This window comes from Eschrichtius robustus, chromosome 1, assembly GCF_028021215.1.
Source record: "Eschrichtius robustus isolate mEscRob2 chromosome 1, mEscRob2.pri, whole genome shotgun sequence".
Lineage (NCBI taxonomy): Eukaryota > Metazoa > Chordata > Mammalia > Artiodactyla > Eschrichtiidae > Eschrichtius > Eschrichtius robustus.
Genome location: NC_090824.1, coordinates 162786202 through 162802214, shown reverse-complemented (window position 1 = coordinate 162802214; position 16013 = coordinate 162786202). Strand labels below are relative to the sequence as shown.

The following is a 16013-nucleotide window of genomic DNA, read 5'->3' as shown; positions in this document are numbered from 1 at the left end:
CTAAAGAATATTCATTTATTTATAATTATTGCTAAGTAAACTTCTCTTTTAAACAGGAACATAAAAACACAGTAGGGCTTTGCACAAGTGGAATTTCTAAACAGTTGGTTTGTATACACGTCAAAATAAGTTAGAATGGAATTTGTCCAGGAGTTTCCAAGTCACCCGAGAGGCTGCACGCCTCTTTTGAAAAGGTTGGGGTGGGGTGGGGGGTGAGGACCGGAGCCTTGCCAAGACCACCGCCCACCCAGCTCCAATTGTGAGTTGTGCTGCTACCTTCTCTCAGCCTTGCCCAGGTCCAAGGCACAGGGCAGGGGGGGCGTTCAAGTATCGAACCTCGCAGAGGGCTGGTGCTGATGGCGGGGCTGGGGGCAGAGAGGAGAGCCCCACCCTGGGGGCCAGCCCTTCTCTCATGGGTTTCCAAGACCAAGGCCACTGCACTGGCAGGAAAGAGGAGGAGGAGGAGGTACAGGGTTCTTTTTGGTACCAGGGGAGAAAGACGTTGTGGGAAGAGGTAGTTTGCGGGGGATGATGCTTCTGCTCAGCAGGAGAAAATGTCTTCTACAGTGACGGGGTCACTGCCACCTGAGGGTCATCATGGCGGGCACCTGGGAGGCTGGGGGGCCTCGGGGTCTGGAGAGCCACAGTTGGGGCGAGGCTCCCGTGAGCCCCAGCCCTCTTATTTGCTGCTTAGCATGAACTCTAGCAGAGAAGGAAGGGGCACCTGGCTGCCTGATCCCGAGGCTACCTTGTCCTCCCCTCCGTCCTGATCTGAGCCACCCTGAGGCCTGGCTTGGTCCTTCACTAAGGATACAGCTTTGGGGGCGCCTCCCTCCCCAGCCGCTCCCTGCTTCCTGGTTTCTGGGCTGAAGCTGGTGGCTTCACCTCCTGTGCCTTTGGGAATGGCCTTGCCTGCTCCCCTCCACGGAGGCCACAGGGGGCGAGTGGGTGGGAGTATGGGTGCCCTAGCGTTCCTGAATGTGCTCTTTCACCGCCCTGGGCCTGCAGTCTTCAGTTCCGGGGCAGGAGCTGGCGCGGGGACCGAGGAGATGAGAGCGGGCTGGCGAGCGAGCGAACCATGGGCTGAGCAGGGGCGGCAGCCCGGGCCGCTGCTCTGGGTGGTGCAGAGCAAGTCACTAGCCGGAGGGGCCGGGAGAGGGTGGACGGCCTGCCGGGCTCTGCCTCCTCCTGCCTCTCGCCTTGGCCTCCGGAGGCTCCCTGCCAGCAGCTGAAGCCCCAGGGCCAGACCGACAGTCCCCTCTGAGCCCGAGTCCCGCCAGGGCAGGCCACGCTGCTCTTGGTTGGGGAGGCACAAAGCACGCACAGCACACAAGAAAGCTTCTGCTGGCAAAAAGAAAATGATCTCCGTCAGAAAAGATAATAGGTGACACAGAGTTGGAAAGGAGAAAAATAAATTACCTTCAAAATACCCCCCTTTGCTCAAAAAAACATTTTTTTCCCTCTATGGTCTTCATTTTTCCTTTCTAAATATGTTGCTCTTCCTGGGACCCTGCTGACTCTTGGCTGTCCCCATCCTCAAAATGGATACTTATTAGACCTTAAATAAGAGGAAAACTCCAGGTCCCCACCCCTACATAGGCCACCCTTGGCCTCCTTGAGGACAGCCCCTCTTGGTCCCCAACGACCCCGTCACCGGTCCCCTCGCTCAAGGGGCCTCCATCTGTCTTTGTTAGTGTGTGTCTGACGCAAGGCATGTCCTGGCTTTGTCGGGGGACCCTGGTGTGGTGCCCCACTTCGAGACAGAACTGGATAAGTTTGCTGAAATCCACTTTAGGGACGCCCACTTCCAAACAGGGTGGTAAGATGGGAGCCTTCTGGGGGTCGGCTGGAGAGGACGGTAGCTGGGGGTTGGGCTACACCCCGCTTTCCTAAGGCCAGGACCAGGCCGCATGCACGCCTGGCTGGAGGAGAGAGCGGGAGGCACCAGGAGGTAGAAGGCAGAGGGCCCTGTCTGGCTGTCCATGGACAGGGTGGGGGAAGGGGCTCTGGGCCTGGGCTTTTTGCAGCCCAGGGGCCGGTGGGCGGTAAGGGTGGGGGGCAAGGCTGACCAGCACAGGAGCTCAAACATCCCTAGAGGCAGAGAGGGTCCAGAGGAGAAACAAGACATGGCTCAAGAGATCTCCCTCCAGTGACAGGACCCCCGAGGAGCCATCAGGATGGCCCTGCCCACACGGGCCGCCCCAGCTCTGCTGGGCCTGGAGAGACTTGAGAACCTATGCCCTTGTGACCTGTCCCCAGACGGCCCCCATCTGCATTTCTCCCACAGCAGCAGGCCAAGGAGACCCGGACCTGGGCCTCCCGTGTTACCCTTCCTTCCCTAGGATGCCTGGGGCCTGTGCCTGGTTCACAGCTGAGGCCAGTAGTACAGTCTCCATTTGGTCTACAAGTCCCTAGTGGTGCAAACGACTGAGTGGGAGGGAGGGCTCAGGACGGTGGGGCAGTAGCTTGTTTTTCAGCTGCAGGAGGTGCAGCCTGCAGCACATGGGTCTCCCCCCACGCCCCACGCCCTCCTTGCCCCGTCCTGGGTGGCCCGGCCTGTGCTATAGCACGTTGTAGTAGGCCATCTCTTTCATGGCCTGTTCGGTGAGGACGCTGGCCTCGGCGCTGCTGTCCACACCGGCGTAGGCGTAGGCGTTCTCCTCGAAGTCCTCGATCTCCTGCTGGCTGTCAAGCTCGGAGGGGTCGGTGCCCGTCAGCTCCATCATGGGGTCTGCAAGAGAGGGCACAGTTAGGCCTGGATGCTGCCTGTGGGAAGAGCCAGTCACTCCCACACGGGAAGCAGAACTAAAGAAGTCATTGCCAGTCATTGCTTCCAAAAGACTCTCAGCTGCCTCCTCTGCCCTCCGGCTCTGGGAGGCCCCCGACTCCCGTGGCTTCTCAAATGTGTGCCGAGTGGGTACAAGCCTGGACTTGAACTCTTGGGGTCATGCCTCTCTTGCACCTCCTAAGTCACTAAGCCTTTATTTATTCTTTGCAACATTACTCATTAGTCCCCTTTGCCATATGAAAGCCTCCTGTACTATATATCATGTGTGCAGCACCACTCGTTTGGCACCTACTGTATGCCAGGCACTTCACATATATCATCTCATGAATGCTCACAGCAACCCCATTTAGGAGATCAAAAGGAAGTTCAGAGAGGTTAATCAGCTTGCCAAAGGGCACCCAGCAAGTGCTGTTGTTTTGATCCACTGTGCAACTCCACCTCACTTGGCTGGAGGGAGCTGTTTCTCCTCTGACCTGGTGCCAGTTCTACCCAGTGGTATCCTCAGGCCAGCCCTCCAAGGCCAAACACTCACTGTAGGTTAACAAAGACGATGAGATAAAAACTCTAAGAGGCCTCTTGTAATTTTATCAAATTGAAATCTTTTATAAAGCTCTTACTGTTGGAACAAAAGCCAGATAGAAAACTCCACAAAGGAGCCTGGGTGGGGCTGCCTTCCCATGAGTTATGGAGGGAGGGAGGCCCAGGGTGTGACCTGGGGACCTGGGAGTCTTGCTGGCAGGGACTGTGGCTGAGCCCCAGTGTGCATTCTGCCCCTGTCCACCTGGGAGATGCGATGTGTTAGAGGAGAAATGGACCCCAGCCCAGGGGTAGCCCTGATGAGTCTAAGGCAGGGTTTTCCAACCTTGGCATTATTAACATCTTGGGCCATAATTCTTTGTTGTGGGGGACTGTCCTGTGCATTGTAGGATGCTTCCCAGCATCCCTGGCCTCTACCAGCGAGATGCCAGTAGCATTGCCCCTGCTGTGACAACCAAATGTCTCTAGACATGGCCAAATGTCCCCTGGGGGGCAAACTCACCCCCAGTTGAGAACCACTGGTTGAAGGGTAATCCCACTCATTGCCAATGAGTGGCTCAGGATTAGGGATGGGACCCAATTCTGGCCAGTGAATCATGAGGAAAGGCCTGCTAGTGAGTTCTTAGAATGTTCTTATTAGTTTCACAGAGCAAAGGAGAGCAGGCTCTTACTCTTCCAATGGAGGTGAACAAGGAAGCATATTGCCCTAAAGGCCACTGGCAGCTATTCTGCGACCATGAGGAGAAGCACAGCTAATAATGTGGACAGAGAGAGGGAGCCTCACCCTGTCATTGTTGAGGGGCTGAATCAGCCAACTTTGAAGATAGCCTGGACTGCAAGTCATTTCTTAATTTATTTCCTTATTGTTTAAACCAGTCTGAATGGGGTGTCTCTTACTTGTGCCCATAGCATCTGACTTTATAAAATGAGGCCAGCTGTACGAAATCTCTCTTTTTTTTTTTTTTGTGGCCACACCACACGGCTTGTGGGATCTTAGTTCCCCACCAGGGATCAAACCCCGGCCCTGGGCAGTGAGAGCATGGAGTCCTAACCACTTGACCTCCAGGGAGTTCCCTCAGCTGTACCAAATCTTATAGCCCCTAGGCACTTTCTTCCTCAAATCCTAGTGCCACACCTTCATACCATACAGTTGATTAAAAACAAGCTAAATAAAGACCCTGGGAAAATTTCTACCTCTGGGTCTCTTATCCTCCAAATCTCCCTTTATTAACTCTATTTGGCCTGTCCAGCTGGCCCCAGGGAATACTCTGTACCATTTTTTACAAAGACGTTGATCTACCTCCTGAATTACAGTCCTATAGTTTATTGGGTGGTTCCATCTAGACTGTATGCTGCCTTCCTCCTGCACAAGTGTCAAGCCTGAGCTTCTCAGACCAAGGTCATACGTGAGTGGTGGGTGGACTTGGGCCCCAGCCATTCCCGTGCCAATCCCTGCTTTACTTTCTGTCATCTGGTACAATCAGGAACAAAGCAACCCTAGGCATCCCTGGTCACTGACCTCAGGTGGAAACAGCTTAGGCCTTAACCAACCCCTGGGAGCGAGGTGTGCAGGGACAGCTACTTCCAAAAGGACCAGTCCTGCTCTGGTCCCTCCTGGTGGGTTAGCTACCTGGCAGGTCCACTAGAGTACTGGCTCTCAAACTCTACTGCGCATAGAATGAACTAGGGTGCTTAAAAAAAAGGCCGGATCCTGGGCCACACGCCAGATCAGTTACATTCGAATCGCTGTGGTTGAGACTCTGGCATCAGCATTTAAAAAATTCTCAAAGTGATTCCAATGTGCAGCCAAGTTTGAGAGCAGTTCTCTAGAGTCTAGGTCAGAAGTTCTCAAAGTGAGGTTCCTGACCAACAGCTTCGGTTTGACCTAGGGAACTTGTTGGAAATGCAAATGATCCGACCCTACCCCAGACCTACAGAATCAGAAGCTCTGAAGGTGGGACCCAGCAATTTGTTTTAACAAGCCTGGAGTGATTCTCATGCTCCCTTGCTCAAGTTTGAAAACCATCACTTTATTCAATGCTTCTCAAACTTTCCGGTGCAAACAAATCACCTGGGGATCTTTTGGAAATGCAGATCCTGATTCAGCAGGTCTGCGGTAGGGTGGAGCCTGCAGTTCTAGCAAGATCCCAGGTGATGCCAACACTGCTGGTCCTAGAACCACATTTTGGGTAAGAAGGGGCTACAGAGCATCTATATGCAGCCAACAGCGTTTCATCCTCACCCAGAGTGGAAAACTGATGACACCTGTTTCTGCCAGAACACCCCCGGCCATTCACTGCTCCAAAACTAAATCAGGGTTATTGCAGCATTCCCCAGCATCTGATTGACTCCTAGTAAGTAATCTCACATGGCAAGTCAACTCACCCGGTGATTGTCGGGGCACATTCCCAGCTAATTTGTCTCAGAAGGAGCACCAGAAAGTCAAATAGCTCCAGACTATACAAGGAACCTTCCTGAAGTGTGGTTGGCTTCTCCTTCCTGTAGGATCTCTAAAGTGCCTCCTCCCCATGAGAGGCCAGAGCGACTACAGTTCTTCCACTGCTGACCAGTGTTGAGGGGAGAGGCTATCACTAACATGTAGGGATGTTATAACCAACAGCCAATGAAACCTCCACCAACTGCAGAGGTAAGGACACTTCTCCTGAGTATGTGGGCTACATTCTTTTTGGCAGGCACTATGAAGAATGTGACTGATTGTATATCCCTTTTTGCCTTGGTAACTAGGAAGCTCAGGGTTCCCCTCTGCATGCCCATAGGACCTCCCATGGTGTACTTGGGGTTGTGACCTCACCTGGCTCTCCCTTATCTTTACAGTTGCCATTTTTCCTTTTGTTACTTTCTTTCCCATCCATTTTTTAAAAATGTCATCTCTCAGTAATGATCTTGCATGAGTTACCTAACTTCTCTGTCCTTCAGTGTCTGCGTCTGTAAAATGGCGATAATAACAGAGCCAACCTCACTGTGAGGGTTACATGAGTTAATAAAGGCCTGGCACACAGCACTCAGCAAATTATCTTTATTATTGTTTATGTGAGCCCTCGTAAGTCCTCTGAGGAATACACAAATATCCCATCATTATCACCATGGTGGCCCTCCAGGGTGCTCCCTCTCCAGACCTGAGCCCACCCCAGTGAGGTCTCAGGCCTGGCCAGCCTCCCCACTCCCCTCATTGGACAGGAGGCTCCTGCATGTGCCATGACAGTACCGCTCCTTCTCTGTCCACTGCGTGTGGCCCACCCACCTTGGCTGTCCAGGCCGATGTCCATGACGCCGTGCTTGACCTTCATGTGCCGGCTCAGGTTGCCCTTGAGGTTAAACTTGCTGGAGCAGTAGGGGCACTTGAAGGGCTTGCTGCCCGCGTGCAGGTGCATGTGGCCCAGCAGGTTGTACATGCGGTTGAAGGACTTCCCGCACACCTGAAACACACCCCACCCGGCCTCATCAGCCCGGGAACCCGTGCTCTCTGGACCCCCAGCCACTCCTACCTCCATGGCTGGGCCGGAATCCCATCGGCTGTGGACAGCACTCGCTTCATCCTTTCCTATGTGACCCCAGAGGCTGAGGACTGAGCCACTCCCTGCTGGTCACAGTTCCTGTGTGTCTGCCCCACAGTCCCTGAGCTGAAGCTGTCAGAAACCCAGGGCTCGGATCTCCGGATGCACTGAGTCTCGGGCCGGGGCTCTTTCCCTGCGGCTGCACCGTGACCTTCACCCCCTCCTCCAATTCTCAAAAAACAACCTCAGTAGCTTGTAGGACCTGAACCCTCACCGCCCACCCCAACCCCCAGAGCCCAGGCAGTTTCACCCAACCAGGACTCCCTTGCCCACACCGGGTCCCGGCTGCTGCCGTCATGCTGAGGCCACTCATGGGGAAGTCCCACCTCGGGGCCCGAAGGCCCGGTACCTTGCATTTGAATGGCTTCACGGGCGAGTGTACAATCATGTGGGTCTTGAGGGTCTGCTTCTGCACGAAGGTCTTGAAGCAGATGTGGCACTGGTAGGGCCGAACGCTGGTATGGATCAGCATGTGTCGCTTCATGTTTGCCTGCAGGGTGAACTCCCGGCCACACACCTCGCACTTGAACTCCTTCACACCCTGTGGGGGGTGGGAGCGATGGTCAGGGCCACACAATGGACACAGGCTCTGGAAGTGCGTGTGCGCGCACGCGCGCGCGCGTGTGTGTGTGTGTGTGTGTGTACCACAGGGTCAGAGCTTCTGGGAAATGACTTCCTGGGGATGTTCCAAACAGGGGCCACTTGTTTGAAATGCCCGGGAGGATGTTGGGGAAGAACCATTTACTCTGGAAAGCATTCCAGTGATAGGGAGAGAGATTGGCTGGGTCTTATTGTTCTGACCCATACACCTGCTGTCTCCTGCCCAATAGGGCAGGTGGATTTGTAGGTCTGTACCAGGGCACCGAGGCAAGCGTCTTCGTTTGCACGTTAATTAATTAATTCATTCATCAACCATTTACCAGGCACCTGCTATAAGCCAGCATCACATCAGGCACCAGGGGCCTGTGGCCAAGAAGACACAGCCATAGCCTGGGGGCCTGGATGGCTTCCTGAGATCAAGATGCATGTATATATTTTTCACCTCAGTGCTGTCTCTCAGTGGTCTGTTCGGTTCCCAGACCCCTTTGAGAGTATGATTAAAGGTATGAAACACCCCAGGAAAAATGACAAAACACTCAGGTCTGTGTAGGATTTAAAGAGTTCTCAAACCTTGGAGCCCATCCACGACCCCTGAGCGTGTATTCTAAGCTTCTCTTGTGATAAGAACAACCTGTAGCTCTTGTTGAACATAAAGCCTCTCAGGCCCCGCCTTGGAGATTCAAATTCCCATGAATTTTTAATCCCAACCGGTTCTGCAGGTGATTCTTATCACTGATGGACTTTGGGACACAGCCCCAGGAGACAAAGATTCCAAGGGAAAACCCTCTGGTTTGGATGGTCAACATGCTTTTCCACGGTCTGGAGGTGACCCCCAGAGCAGGACAGGGTGCTGTGTGCACAGGAAGCACAATGTATTGTCTGGGGAGGAAAGTGAGGACAAAAGTTCCTAGAACCCCAGTAATTTAGTAGAACTCCAGTGGCACAGACACATTTCTGTGGTCACAGCTGCTGTCCCAACTGCTTGTTTGGTACAAAGTTTCATGTTATAATTTAACGGTTCCCGTGTCTATTTCTCTCAGCAGACAGGCTGTGTCTCCTGTCTTGTATGCTTGTTTGACAGAGCGAAGATGATGTGTATGACCACGAGGGGGCCCTGCCCTTTGGGAGTATAAGGGCATGGTGTGCGCATGTGTAAACTGAGGCTGATAATGGGCATGTTTTCAATTTTATCAGCCTTTGATTTTTGCTTTCGCCTTTTCTTCACAGTATTATTTCTCTTTTAACACTTTGTGGACTTGTGGGGATTTTTAAGTCTCCTAGTAGAGGAGAAAGATGGCAAATATATAGCACGTGTACTTATCACTTTGCACTCTCCCCACCCTCAACCCCCTGCAACCCCCAACTCCCCGCAGGCATAAAGAATCAATCATCTGGTTTTACAGCTGAGCCCAGATTCAGCTTCAGAATCCTTCTTAACATTACACTCTCGGTAGCTACACCAATTGAATGAGGAGCACCTGCAATGAAACCTAAGAATCATCTCTGCTCCAGCAGAAAGAGTTCCCAGGGCTGGGAAAGGCTGGATTCTCGGCCTGGCAGGCTGTTTCTTCCCTACTCACTGTAGTGTCCACTGTGAGAGATAAGGACATGAGTTTGACCTGGAGTGGCTCTAAGGCCGCAATTATGGAGAGTGGCAGCTCTAGGCTGCTTCAAAGAGCTCAGCTTCAAAGAGTGAAGTTGGTTGGATTTGGGGTGGAAACCATGGGGCAGGACAAGTGCCAGAGTGGGACTGTGGGACCTGAGAGGCCTCATTCCCCGTCTGGACGTAAGAGCCTCCCAAAGGAGGTGATGTTGGCTGAAAGGCAGGGTGGCCAGTGGCCTGAAGGAAGAGGAAGGTCGGGGAGAACTGGTCAAGTTTATGTCTAGGGACACAGTGGAAAAGGACAGCGTTGCTCCACCTTCTGTCCCCACAAGCCACTTTGCTTCGTTTTGTCATATTCTAGAACCAATTGTACTTTTCCATAGCAAATATTTTTCCTTACATCTATTCCCTTTTAAAATGAAATATATTTAGCATTTTCCTAAAGGGAAGGCACATAGCTTTTGATAGACTCGTGTAATTACAAGGAGCAAAGGAAGCCCTCTGAGCTTCTGACCATCTATCTCGTCCACCTCCCTGTGGCATCCTGGCCTCTCTCCGGCCTCTGTCCTCCCAGCCACAAGATAGAGAATCAGCGATTCTCCAACTGTGCTCCTTGGGTCCTGCAGGGATTCCTCAAACATTTCAGTTAAAAAGTTTTAAAATGAGTCAAGTTTTACTATTTAAAAAACTAATTTCAATTACATTTTTTTCTAACACTCATCAAAAAAATATAACTATATAAATGAGAGATGTTCACCACCTAAATGATCTCAGGCAGCGCTTTGGGAAGCCCTGGATGAAAGCATGGCAGGAGGAGAGGGCAGAGCCTCAGGCCTGGGGCCAAGCCCCCAGGGGGAGGCGGTGGGAGACCCCAGGGGCCGGGGCTTTGTTGGGGGAGGCGTGTGGCGTCCTTACCTTGTGGGTGAGCGAGTGTTGCTTGAGGTGGTGGATCTGGCTGAACTCCATGCCGCACTCGGTGCACACGAAGGGCCGCACGTTCTGGTGCTTGAGCATGTGGTTCTGCAGCTGGCTGCGGTAGTGGAAGGACTTGTCACACTCGAGGCACTGGTAGAGGGTGGGGCCCTGATGGGAGGCCAGGTGGCGCTTGAGCTGAGTCAGGGTGGAGAAGTCCAGGCCGCACTCGACGCAGACGTGGCAGCGGCCGCTCTCGTGCTTCACCTCGTGGGCCTTGAGCTCGCTGGGGTAGGCGAAGCCGCGGCCGCAGAAGTGGCAGCTATAGGGCTTGACCTCCGAGTGCAGCAGCATGTGGCGCTTGAGGTGGCTGGTCTGCGTGAAGGCCTTCTGGCACACCTGGCACTTGTGTGGCCGGGTGCCCTGGTGCGTCAGCAGGTGTGTCTGCAAGTGGCTGGGCTGCTTGAAGAGCTTGCTGCAGTGCGGGCATGAGTGCGGCTTGATGCCGTTGTGGCCCAGGATGTGCGTCACCAGGTTGTACTTGGATGTGTAGGACTTCTCGCACATGCGGCACTGCCAGCGCTTCTGACGGTCGCCCGCCTCCACCAGGTACGAGTCGTCGATCTGCACGTTGATGTCCAGCCGGTCCAGCTGGGCCTTCTTGTGGCGTTCCACCGTCGAGCCGGCTGCGTCGGCCTCAAACTCGCCTGCCTCCTGCCACACGAAGCCCTGTTCTGGCTTCACGGGCTCCGGGGACTCCATGGTGGGGGCCTCAGGGTCGCTCAGGGGGGCCAGGTGTGGCGGCTCGAAGCCACATTCCGTGGGCAGGGCCTCCGGCCCGGGCAGCGCCATGCTGGGCTCGGGGAAGCCGTCCCGGGCCGGGTCGGGGAAGTGGGGGTCGAAGGGGGCTACGTCCAGCTCTGGCCGCGGGGTTCGGGGCAGGTGCCGCAGTGTCCGGGGCTTGCGGCTGAAGACGCTGAGGTCGATCATCTTGACGGCGCTGCTCTGCACCAGGGCCTCGCAGCCGCCACTGGCCACCTCGGTGGGGGCCTCCGCTGGGCCCGCATCCTTGTCGTCGCCGGGCACGGACACCTCGTAGACCTCCTGCTCCTCCTCCTCCTCCACCTTCTCAAACTTGACCTTGGGCACCAGCCGCACGGGCGGCCGCGTCTTCCGCCGGGTGTGCTTCTCGAAGGCTGCCTCCACCTCCAGCACCTCCTCCTCTGCCGGCTCCTCCAGGGCCCGCCCGTTGCAGGCCAGCTGGTAGACATCGGAGCCCGGGGCCCGGGGCTCCCCCATGGCCGCCCCGGACAGCTCCGGCCCCAGGTCTGGGTAGAAGGCTTCGGCGCTTATGGTGGCTCCAAAGAGCTCATTTTCTGAGACCAGGCCCAGCACGGCGGCCTGAGCCAAGGACAGCACCACCACGGCATCCGTCTGTGTCCCTGAGTCCATGAAGCCCTCCATCCCGTGGCGGCTGGCTAGGAGGGCATCGCTGCAGGAGGAGAAGGGAACATTAGCACTGCCGCTCAATGTTGCGCAGACAGACAGCAGACAGACACACTCAGCAAGGGCTCAGCCAGTTTTGGGTGTGTCTGTCCCTGACGCCTTTCTATTCCTGCCTTGGGAACAGGGCACCGTAATTACGGGGAGCAATGATAACCCTCTGTGTATCTGATCATCTCCATGTCCTCCATCTTCCGGTGGGATCCTGGGTAAGCCCTGCCCTCTTGCTGACCTCAGTCTTCCCATCTGTGAAACAGGGTGGTTGGATTTCCTCAGTGGTTCTCAAACTATGTTCTGCATGTCCTTCAGGAGTTCAAAAAAAAAAAAAAAATCGGATCCAAAATTGCAAAAAATAAAGATTCTGCTATTTTAAAAACCCATCTACTTAAATGTAATATATACCTCATTCCTACACATTCAGTAGGCCCACTGGCTTTGTTGCCAAGGTATAATTAATTTTGCACAGACCTTGAGACTGTACAGTGAGGTGTTAAACAACTGTCACCATTTGTAACGGCTTGGCCATGTGAATGTGGTCTTTTGGTTTTTTAAAAAGTATATTGGGCAAAAACAAGGCAACACACAAAAATAAATTAGGTGTCGAGGCCGATCTCAGACAGCAGCTACCTCCTGTCAGCCCTGATGCTAAATGACTGTGCCCATCACAACAGGTCACTGTTCTTGATTAGCTAAATGTTAGACATTTAAATACCTAAATTTATACCGAGTAAAATATAGCTTGTGGGGACTTCCCTGGTGGCGCAGTGGTTAAGAATCCACCTGCCAATGCAGGGTACACGGGTTTGAGCCCTGGTCCGGGAAGATCCCACATGCCGTGGAGCAACTAAGCCTGTGCGCCACAACTACTGAGCCTGCGCTCTAGAGCCCGCGAGCCACAACTACTGAAGCCCATGCACCTGGAGCCCGTGCTCCGCAACAAGAAAAGCCACCACAATGAGAAGCCCGCGCACCGCAACAAAGAGTAGCCCCCGCTCGCCGCAACTAGAGAAAGCCTGCGCACAGCAACGAAGACCCAACGCAGCCAAAACAAAAAAAAGAGATTAGTGGGTTTAAAAAAAATATATAGCTTGTGTCTGATTTGTACACTGGAATTCCATGTGAGATCTGATTTGAAAGAAGGGCTCCATGATGGCTACCAAGTTTGAGAAAACTGGCTGAAATGAATGCTAAAACTGGCTCCCAGGTTCACAGCTATGCTCTCTGATCCAACAGGTGTTTCTAAAAAAGCTGATGAGTCCACCTATCAGGGTCCAACCCCCAGTGCATCAGCTTCCTGCCTTCCTAGAGGCTCCAGGTGCACCAGTGCCCTCCGTGTAGCCCGGCCTTGGCACAGGGATTCTCCCACCCGGGTGCCCTTTCCCCAACCCTGGTGAGCTGCCGGCTCCTCCCACCAGAGCCCCAGGCTTCCCTCAAATTCCCCCTGTTCCCGGGGCTTCCCAGCCCTCCCCGCCAGCCTGGATGTGGAAGGGCCTCCTCCCTGGCCTGGGATACTCATCAGATTGTACCCCGCCTCCGGCTCAGTGCCCGGCACAGCACATCAGAGGCACCCCATAAGGAAGGGGAAAGAAAGACAGGACTGGGGTGGCTCCTGCCTGCCTCGCCGGCTCTTCTCCCAGGGCCAGGGTCAGGTGCATGGCCGGCGGCAGCCCTTCCTCAGGAAACCGGCTCCCGGCCTGGTGTCTCCCTCCCCCCACTGGCCAGAGGAGCTTCCCCTTCCTGAAGCCGGCTAAAAATAAAATACCCCAGGGAGGAATTTAGCCTCCTTGAAACAGACACTAAAGATTAAACTATTAAGCTTAAACCAGGGCTCTCATGGAAGGGGTCAGATGGAAGGAAACCTCTGGGTCCACCTGGAACAGGCTGGGGGGCTAGCCCTGATTCAGAGCCCACCTCCCACCCCCTGCTGGAAAGAGCACCCAACTTGAGCTTGGCCTCAAGTCCCAGCTCTGTCACGTACAAGTGACTAAGCAAAGTCACTTCAAAGTCACTTCTGCGTCTCAGTTTCCCCATCCAAAAATGGGGATGGAAACACCTACCCATGGGAGGGTAGTGAGAGCCCAGAGGTCAGAACACAGATGAAGGGGGTTAGTTAATTATAAAGCCCTCACCAAATGTAAAGAGTCACTATTATTTATCTGCCCAGATCTCTGGAAGCAGCCTTTTCTGATGAAAACCACAGAGCTAAGAGTCTTCTCCATTCTGGGGCCCAAAATTCGAGCAAAGGTTTGGGTGATTCTGCGACAGCCTCTAGAGACTAAGAACTCATTCATTGATTAGTGCAGCAAATATTTGCTAAATCCCTGCTATGGGTCAGGCCCTGTGCTTGGAGGTGAAAGGGAGATGAGGACACCCCTGGGGTGTCCAGAGATGACCGCTGTGCCCACCGCAGCCCCTGTGGGGGAGCATCTCTGCCTTGGATGGCAGTGGCCCATCTGTCACAGCGCCCAGCAGCACCCAGCAGCAGCCCTCGTGTCTGCTGTGGGTTTGAGAAAACAAGCAGCTCAGCACTTTGTCTAGACTTCCTCAAAGGCAGGGCCAGCAGAGGGGAGGGACTGACCCTCAACAGCGGAGCCTGTGCTAGGACTTGGCCCTGGATTCTAAGTTCAAATCTAGACTATATCCTTTTCTAGCTCAGGTATATCCTGTCACATCCTGAGCCTCAGTTTCCTCATCTCTGCGGAGGGGGATATGGTGCCTGAGTCCTGGGGTGCTGAGGAGATGAGATGAGGGATGCCAGTGGAAATGTTAGTTCCCTCACCTGTGCTTTTCTTCTGGCCCCAGTCCCTGGCACCACCCCTCTTCTGGCAGCTGAAGGGAACGGGAGCAAAGAAACCCATAACATCACTCTACTGGCAGATGAGTCGGTGAAAAAGTCAGCCAGTGTCTGCCTGTGGGAGCTGGAGCTGTGGTCTGCTGTGGTCCCCTACACAGAGGGTGATCATGTAACATTCCATCCCTGTTAGGAGGGACCTTCTAAGAGCGAAAGGGCCACTCCTAAGGCTCACACCAGGATGCCAGGGGCAAGCCGAACCTGCCCTTGGCCACCACGCGTCCCCCTCCTGCAGGGACAGGTGGGAGGTTTTACTTTGGGGCTGAGGACTGGAGCCTGTGCCCGGGTGTAAACGGGGACCTGCCCACAGTCCTTGCTCTCAAGGGGTTCGAGCCCACGTGCGGGGACGCAGGGGTGCCAACAACTAACCACAAAGGTGGTGACTGAGAGCTCACCAGGTCCCAGGAAAGCCATTTAATCCTAAGAACAACCCCATGGGGGCGGCGTGGGGGTGGAGGTAGTGAGCGCCACACTCCACAGCCCAGGAATCTGGGGCATAAGTATCAACAGCAAGCTCAAGAGAGCCCTGGCAGTGAGGGCAGAGCTGGGTCAGCACCTGGGCCCCGCCGCCCGTCCCCATCCAGGCTCCGCTGCATCGTCTGTGCAACCTGGGAGGTCACGTCATGGCTCTGAGCCCAGCCTCCTCAGCTCCCACGTGCTGCCCTGCCCCCCTCAGGCTCCCAGGAGCCAGCAGCAAAGCACGGGCAAGCCCTGGGCGCACCGCAACGTGAAGCCTCAGACGTGTCCCTGTCTGGCTGGTCCAAGGCTCCGGCCGGACTGGGGAACCGGGGTCCCCCTCGAGATCAGCCACAGCCCTTCCTTGGGTCTCCACTCAGAAAGCACTTTTTCCTGGGAGCCTCCATCAACCCATCTGCCCATCTGGCGCGTCAGGCCCCTGCTTTCTTTTACTGGATGGATACTTGCCTGACCAGACACATATCACCCTGTAAATACATGTTTAAGGGGCTTATGGGGCTCAGTGTTCACTGGGGCAGCCAGGCAGGCTGTGTGTGTGTGTGCTCATGTGTGTAGGAGGGGCTCTGTTTGTTGCGACAGATGAAAGAGGACAGAAGGAAGAACGAAGACAGAGGGAATCTAATTCACCTGCGTTTCACATACGTGTCAGCCCGCCTATCACACACAGGGCCGGGGAGTGGGAAACTGGTGGCTCTGTAGCCCTGGTGCCATTATTCCCCCTTCTCCTGGGCCATCTTTTTGGTCCCCCCCTTCTCAGAGGCCACAACCCTCCCGTTTTATGTCCTGGCACAGGCTGCCCAGGGCAGGACGAGAGCCCGCCAGGTGCGCCCCACCTGTGTGCCAGGGCGGGCCCCACACCTCAAGGCCCCTTTTGTCATCTGCCTGGGCCCCCCGTGGCACCTCCTTTCTCAGGGCAAGGCCTCTCTCTCACCTCTTGTGCCGCGGGTTCAGAACAAAAGCTCTCTACAGTGTCCAAGAGAAAGGGGAGCTCAGACCGCCCAGGGCTCTGCATAGCCTGGAGTATGAGATGAGGGGCCATCAGAGCTGACGCAGCTCGGCCTCCTACCAGGACACCCTCAGTCCCCAGGGTGGAGAGAAAGGAAATGGCAAAGGCAAGGAAATAGAGGAAATGGAATCACTGCCTGATTGTAGCATAAAGACTTGCAC

The 16013-nt window shown here is 54.7% G+C and overlaps 1 protein-coding gene across 1 annotated transcript in view; it reads right to left on the bottom strand.

Annotated features, from left to right (window-relative positions):
* Position 1: 1 nt before the first annotated feature.
* ZNF710 (zinc finger protein 710) overlaps positions 2–16013 on the bottom strand; it is a 66687-nt gene continuing 50675 nt past the window's right edge. The window contains exons 2-5 of the mRNA XM_068557739.1: positions 10019–11507; positions 7250–7441; positions 6588–6762; positions 2–2731 (exon numbers count right to left, since the gene is read on the bottom strand). Coding sequence (XP_068413840.1) covers positions 2562–2731; positions 6588–6762; positions 7250–7441; positions 10019–11479 — 1998 coding nt within the window. The 5' untranslated portion in view covers positions 11480–11507 and the 3' untranslated portion in view covers positions 2–2561. The remainder of the gene's footprint in view (positions 2732–6587; positions 6763–7249; positions 7442–10018; positions 11508–16013) is intronic.